Raw genomic sequence first — 7,451 nt, 5'->3', positions numbered from 1 at the left:
CAATTTTTATTAAAAGTAGTTTTGCGTGCAAACTTATCAATTCAAGATACTTGTGTTCACTTACAGTAGTAATATCAGGTACACAAGGCAATTCTAAAGTGTACATTCAGAGCAGAATGAGTAGATTCCTATCGCGAAGGCGGTTTTGATACCTGGAATTTCGAGCAGAGTGGGAGCTCTTCATGTCGGACGGGCATCATGATGAAACCAAACAACCTCTAGCTTCTCCTCCTCAACCACACTTATCACTGATGGCCGATCCATTCATCGTTCACACTGAGTGGCCACTCAAGGGGTCTAGATGTTGCAAATGAGATAACGCGAATATAAACTTTGGATGTTTGATCTGGTGGCATACGTTAGCATGCGGCCACCTCTGGACGACCTTAGCTTCAGTCAGCAGCTCACTCGGTTAACGTTACTGTTTGATAACGTTACATGTGTTACATACAGACTTTTGAACTCGTCGCTTTCCTCTAAGGTTGGTATTTTTAAAGGATTACTACCCGTTTATCTCTTCTGCTTTTACACTTACAAAGTTAACATTCGCGGCACAGAAAACAGTAACTTTCACCTGGTTTTCGCCTAAAACTAGCTAACTTACTTAGCTAAGATTAACGTTATTGTTAATGGATGCTGTTGCTACACATGTTGGCAAAATGTTAACGTTAGCTACCTCTCTCTCTCTCTCTCTCTCTTTTTAAATAAACAGTAATACTTTACATATTGTTTTTAACTGGTTAACGTTACATAATAAAATATAAGTAGTACATAAGCAAAAGAGAAGAAAAACATACAGCGTTTTACTTTTTTTTGCCAAAGTTATTGTTTTTATATAACGTTAGCCATTTCTTTCTTGAAAACATTAAAGTGAGGGTTTACTTTGGCAAATTAACAACATGATACAAAACATTTACAAATTTACATTTATGAATGTAAAACTTTGCAAATATTATTATGAGATTGATAAGAAAATATTCTTTCCCATATAACGTTATAATGTTAGTGGTACCTCAGTGGTACCTCACAAAACGTAGCTACCTATGTTACCTCTCAATGGGAAACGTTGTTCGACATTTTACTCTAATGTTTTGGCCCTAAACGGCGGTTATTTAAAATGTTTTAATAAGAATAGCATTTTGTCGCCCACTGGTGGAAACCTTGTGTTACTCATCCCGATAATGACAGAGTAGCTACATATTATGTTATATCAGCAGTGGAAGGAGCACAGTGTCCCTAAAAAATACTGCGACTGTTATTTTAGCTTAGTAGAAGAAAAAACAATTTGTATAACATTGACATAATTGTAAATACGTTGCTAACTTAAAAAGCCCTGAGAGGACACAGTTAAGTCTAAAAAATATACTCTTGGAAATAACCCAATACATTGCAAAAAAAGGGCTTTTCTTCTTCAATCAGAAATAATAGACAGAGAGAGAGTAAAGTGTCTAGTTTCTGTTAATGCAAACTTATCAATTTCATCACGCCTTCCCTTGCCTTTTAACGTACATGACAGTTATTCTTTTTCCAGACAAACCCTTTCTTAGCTTACTGTTAATAATCACTGTTGCTACAAATGAGGGCAGGTTTTATTGTAGTGAACTATAATACCCTGTTGCTGTTATTGGCCCTGAACCCTGTGTCGAAACACATATTAACTGTGTCAGTGAAGTGTTTCAAGAAACAAATAGCTGGTTATGTTCTTTGTAGGTTTATAGTAATTAATACAGTCTTATAAGCTGTAGCAGTGTATTTTGTGAGTGGAGTAAGGAGGTAAAGTGTCATTCTTTTTTCTTTTCTTTTTACCAGGTAGCTGAGAGAAAGAGAAACCTCTTCTGACCACTACTTGGACACCATGGCCCCACACCCTGTGGTCCAGGCCATCATTGACCTCTCTGCAGGCGCCATAGGTAACTTTAGGTAGCTTTGTCTCCAAACATTTAGCAAACAAACAATAGACCTTTTTCACGGCAGACATGTCATTGTAGGAAAAGCACAGGTGTATTCAAAACCATTAATGATGGCTGCATTCCACTTAGGAGAGGCCCTGGTATTGTGCATGTATTTTGTATTGTCTATTTTGTGTTTATGGTAAATTGAGTTTTTGGTTTGTATATTATCTGTTGTTGTTTATCGTTATCGGGCCCCCTCCGAAAAGCTTTTAGTAGCTTATTTGGGCTTCCCCATTTCACGTGGCTTATATATGATCATTGTACCTTTTATGAAATTGTGTTTAATGATCCATTGATGACGTGTGAAATAAACGTGTAAAACTCACTGAAATAGATTAATGGGACACTTGATTGAATTGAGCCATCGTTAAAGGTCCAGTGTGTAACGTGTTTGGTTGTTCATTATCAAAATCTGTGTTGCCCATTCACACACTTTTTCATGAATATTTACCACCACCATCAATTCCAAGTATTCCTTTTGGCTTGAAATTTTACATTTGCATTCGCATGAACTGGGGTAGACACATAGACAGTATATAAACTGGACCAACAGATCCCGTTGCTAGGATATTAGAAGCACTTTTCCAGTGAGCGCTGACCATTACTGCGCAGCCTCCAACTGAGAGAGACAACGTAAATGTGGCGTGAGCAACGTGTCTGAAAGTTGTAAGTCTTCTGGTAGCTGTGCCAAGAGAAATCTCAATCATTCCGAATCTTGCAGAGACGGAGGGCATAGGTATATGTAAAGAGATAACATAGGCACAGGCTAATTATTGCTAACTAAAATGCTAGTTAACATTAGTAATTAAACCTAAACAGCTCATGTAAGTCGAAACTGCCTGCGAGCTTCTCCTGTACTATACGGTAATTCCTCTACTATGCGACAGTAAGTCGCGTGGTTATGAAACAATCGTTAGCCTATTTTTACAAAAACGTCTGCTACGGAGCCATAACGTGAGGTACAAGGTAATGGAACCTTTTATACATTGTCGTGTTTCTTTAGAAATAAACAATGGACAAATAGAGTCTTTAAACACTTCAGATGTAAAGTTATTTGCTGTCAAAGTGATGTCAAAATGAATGGCAGTCAATGGAATGCTAACGGGAGGTGATACCTTTGTAGCATCGAAATGGCACCATAGGAGGTTCGAGTTCTGAAGCGAAGCTTACCCCCTTGGGTAGATGCTCCATATTCATGCACCATCTTGAAATACGTTAGCCGGTAAGGGACATACAGGACATACTGCTCCGCCTTTCTCGTTTTCGCTGTCACATGATAAACTCACAGGTGCTGCTAATGCTGCTAATGGGTATCGTAGCTTCCCGGCCCCGGTAAGTTTGAAGAAGGAAACATGGAGGACCACACATATTCAAAATCCAAATTTCAGGAACAGGAGTCTTCTTCTTCACCCAGAAAAAGAAAAAGGATATTGAAAAGAGCAAGAGACCGACTTTTTGAAGCGTGAAGGCTACCGTAGCTGTAATACGTACTTTGAACTGTGTGGTGCCAGAGAGATGATTGCGATATATGATCTCAACGCTAGATGGGAGAAATTTCAACACATTGGACCTTTTAAGGTTATCAATTTTCAGCTGTGCTTTTCCTACTATGACAAGTCAAACTGTCTACTGTGAAAAAGTTCCATATTTAATCTCTACGTAATAATCATGCTGTCTTTTCACTGCTTAACCAAGCGACTCACTAGCCATGTCTGATGTAGCAGGAGATTTTGATGATTCCTGTGTTTTTCTGGCTCGTTTCTCTCTGTGTTCCCATTGACTCTTTATACCGCTCGGTGGAGTGAAACCCTCCGTCAAGCCCTATCTCTCTTCACAGCACATATGTTGTGCACAAACTTTGATTTCCCCCTGTAGTTTGAGTAACAAGCCATACTTTGTTTGTTGGACGACTTCTGTTGTTGACTGTTTTCTCACTGTCTTCCTCCAAGGGGGAGCTGCATGTGTCTTTAGCGGGCAGCCTCTAGACACAGCAAAGGTCAAGATGCAGACCTTTCCTACGATGTACCGGGGTTTCATCCACTGCGTCTCGTCCACCTATAAACAAGTGGGTTTGCGTGGTCTCTACCAGGGCACCACGCCGGCACTGATGGCCAACATCGCCGAGAACTCTGTGCTCTTCATGAGCTACGGCTTCTGCCAGCAGGTCATCCGTTTCACAGCTGGACTGCCCAGTGAAGCTGTCCTGAGGTAGGGGGGAAGTTAACCAGGCTGTTCTTGTTACCCTGAGAATATAGGCAAGGTCTCTAACTGTCTTGTTTTGTATCCCTCCCTCTGTGTTAGTGACACGCAGAAAGCCTGTGCTGGCTCAGTAGCATCCATTTTCTCCTCGCTAGTACTCTGCCCCACTGAGCTCGTCAAGTGTCGGCTGCAAGCCATGTATGAAATGGAGGCATCAGGCAAGATTGCTAAGAGCGACAAGTAAGTGGTATTTATATAGTCATACGTTTTTGTTTAATAATGTATGGGTCATTTACTCTCTCATTACTCAGATTTTATGATTGTATATTGCCTAATATCTAGTAGATTGAGTTATGCTGAAAAAACTTTTTAACAACTAATAAGGGGTGGCAGTAGCTCATAGCTCATTTGTCACCTATGGTAGATAACTTATTTGCAATTGATCTATTTTTTTATTTTTTATTTTTTTACATTGCACTTTGCTTTAAACAGATATTTTGAGATGTGGAAATCAAGCTGCTTAAAACAAATCCAACTTTAATTATGTCTAAATATTTCTGTGTAACCCTGTTTATCTCAAACAGATACCTTATATGTATTATATGATAAATTAATTATTTATTTAGTCTTCTTTGGAAAACACTGAATATTCACAAAGTGATTTAGAGAAGACAAAGACGTCACTGCTCAAAGCACTGCTCCGCTGTAGTCAATGGTGTGGACGTGTAAGGTGATTTGTATTTCCCATACAGTAGAACCACGGTGATTAGTTACAATGCCAGTTGCAGTAGTTATATGGTAATATGTTTCTGAGTTAGTTAAGGTAGTCTTGCGTGAAAATATTTTTTTAGTATTATAATTAATTAATGAATCTGCTTATACTATTGTAGTGTGTGTGCACTGACCGAGCCATACGTCCCTCTGCTCTGTCTGAAGTACAATGTGGTCAGTGGTGAAATCCATCATGAGGAATGAGGGGCCGCAGGGCTTCTTCCAGGGCCTGACCACCACCATAGCAAGAGAAGTCCCCGGTTACTTCTGCTTCTTCGGTGCCTATGAGCTCTGCCGCTCCACCTTTGCCGACTACATGAAATGTGACCGAGACGACATAGGTACTAGTATAATTCAACATTCATACAACGAGAAGTCCGCCATTCAAGCTTAAGCATGTTCTCTATGGGTTGTTGAAAGGCATTGTGGAAAAAGTTACTCACTGATAGAACTAAATGAGGTGGTCGGAGGAAAAGTAAGTGGGGAATACTAGAAAAGTAAATTACAACATTTTATCGCAAATCTCACAGATTGATAACATCATTTTAAAGTGGAATTTTCCTTTTAACTACACTAGTACTACATTCAGTTACTAATGTTACTGTTGTTGGACTTAGAATTTGAAATATGGCCTAGCAGTCATGAGTTAAGATTTATTACCCATCTAAATCATTTTTTCCCTCTTTATTCACACATTTGCTTTCACCTCCCACACATGTGATGTACAGTATTCTAGTGTATAACGGGTATCACTGTGTATAATGAAGGTGTGGCCCCAATCGTGTTCAGCGGTGGTTTCGGGGGCGCGTGCCTTTGGCTGGTGGTGTATCCCTTCGACTGCGTCAAGTCTCGGATCCAGGTCATGTCTATGACGGGAAAACAAGCAGGGTTTTTCAAAACCTTTATGACCATCGCTCGTACTGAAGGTAGGTAAACGTGGAGTTTTACGTATGTTTTGTTTTATGATTTCTTTTAGTTAAACAATGTTTTTATTTATTTTCCATTGCACTTACAAACAGCCCCCCCCCCCCCCACATCCCAGCCCACTTGTTTTATGATTTCAGCAGAGATGTTTGGTGTTCAGCTTTTCTGGGTGAAAAAAGAATTAACATTCCTACTGTTTTCGTTATCAATCAGGATGTAACATTTGCCGTTACTTTCGTTTAGGTACGAGGGCACTCTACTCTGGTCTTACCCCCACCATGGTCCGCACCTTCCCTGCTAACGGAGCGCTGTTCCTGGGTTATGAGGCCAGCCGGAAGCTCATGATGAAGCAGTATGACAACTGAAATATGCACAGCACAAGTAACGGAGCGGTGAAGTATTGTAGCCATATAACCTCATCAAAACTCCAATTGAAGCATTGAAGCTTCTTATGTATGGGACTGGGTTTTGGCCCTTTCTTGCTTTTGTTTAACTTAAAAACCTATAAGCTGCCACACTCCATCTCTTTTTAACCTACACCTCTGACAGGGTGTTAACATACTGTATTTCCTTATATTAATTTATTTTTTAGATTCAGATTGTTTTTAACTCACCTAAAGTAGTATTGCATACTATATGAGAAAAATATATGTGCTGCAGTGAGCACACTCTTTATGAGGAATTTTTAACACTCCGGTTGATTATTTGATGTCTACCTCAACAAAGTCGTAGCCGCACATAAACATCTTTCTCTGCCAGTCATTTCAAATCATTCTTTACTTGCTCTGTATGCAATTACATGGGTAAGAAAAACACTCCGTTGTGAGGTTATCTTTAATGCAAACAATCTTAAAACCTTGCTCGTTGCATGACGATTTTATTTAGAAATGCCAAGTGGCCTATACTCATTCATATTAGTTGCTTATAATGTGTTGTCATGGCTTGTGTTCTCAACTATGGAATCATTATCAGCTAAGCAAGTGTCTCGGTTTTGGATCATATCTCAGTTTGTTTTGATAAAGTGACAAAAAAATGCAATTCTGGTTTAAAAAAAAAAAAAAAAAAAGTTGAAAAATGTCCTTGACTGAAGTGTTACAAGTTTCATGAGCCTCAATAGAAGCAAATGCAGCCAGCAGGGGTTTCGTCATACTGATATTTCTGTTTTATTCCACTCCTGTTGTGATTAAGTTTCCACTCTTTTGGGACCCACTGTTTGCCTTTTGAATCACTACACTTTGCCTTTTTTTGTTGTGTAACCTTTATTGTTCTGTACAAGTTGATGAGGAAAATATCAACTGCCTTGTCAAATGTGCCATTTGCACACTGCATTCCACATGCAGGGTTTTCCAGTGCTTAGTAGTTGGAAATTCAGAAATCTTAATCATATTCCTTGTAATGTTAATTAAGAAATGTAGGTATTTTGAAATGCTAAAAATTTGAGATAACACTGGTTGTGATATTCATTGCAGTAAAACAACTTACATTATAAAGGTGTCATTGAAGAATAACTTTGTCCTGTATTTTATTTTATATTTTTCTAGCTATCTCTTGGTGTCAATCTTTTTTTTTTTTTTTTTATAAGTCAGATCTTTATTGTCTACAACA

The 7,451-nt window shown here is 38.9% G+C and overlaps 1 protein-coding gene across 1 annotated transcript; it reads left to right on the top strand.

The window, feature by feature from the left end:
• The first annotated feature begins 157 nt into the window (after window positions 1-157).
• Window positions 158-7,354, top strand: slc25a15b (solute carrier family 25 member 15b). The gene is made up of 7 exons (XM_039776991.1): window positions 158-481; window positions 1,810-1,910; window positions 3,902-4,160; window positions 4,254-4,391; window positions 5,088-5,263; window positions 5,690-5,848; window positions 6,090-7,354. The coding sequence occupies exons 2-7, from the start codon at window positions 1,856-1,858 to the stop codon at window positions 6,209-6,211; spliced, it is 909 nt and encodes a 302-aa protein (XP_039632925.1). The 5' UTR covers window positions 158-481; window positions 1,810-1,855; the 3' UTR covers window positions 6,212-7,354.
• Window positions 7,355-7,451: the final 97 nt, after the last annotated feature.

This window comes from Perca fluviatilis, chromosome 16, assembly GCF_010015445.1.
Source record: "Perca fluviatilis chromosome 16, GENO_Pfluv_1.0, whole genome shotgun sequence".
NCBI classification, from domain to species: domain Eukaryota; kingdom Metazoa; phylum Chordata; class Actinopteri; order Perciformes; family Percidae; genus Perca; species Perca fluviatilis.
This window is presented reverse-complemented; position numbering and strand designations above follow the sequence as displayed.

Coding starts and splice junctions, on each gene's coding strand:
- slc25a15b (XM_039776991.1), top strand. CDS start 1,856: ATGGCCCCACACCCTGTGGTCCAGGCCATCATTGACCTCTCTGCAGGC. Junction 1,911..3,901: donor CCTCTCTGCAGGCGCCATAG/GTAACTTTAGGT, acceptor TCTTCCTCCAAG/GGGGAGCTGCATGTGTCTTT. Junction 4,392..5,087: donor AAGATTGCTAAGAGCGACAA/GTAAGTGGTATT, acceptor CTCTGTCTGAAG/TACAATGTGGTCAGTGGTGA.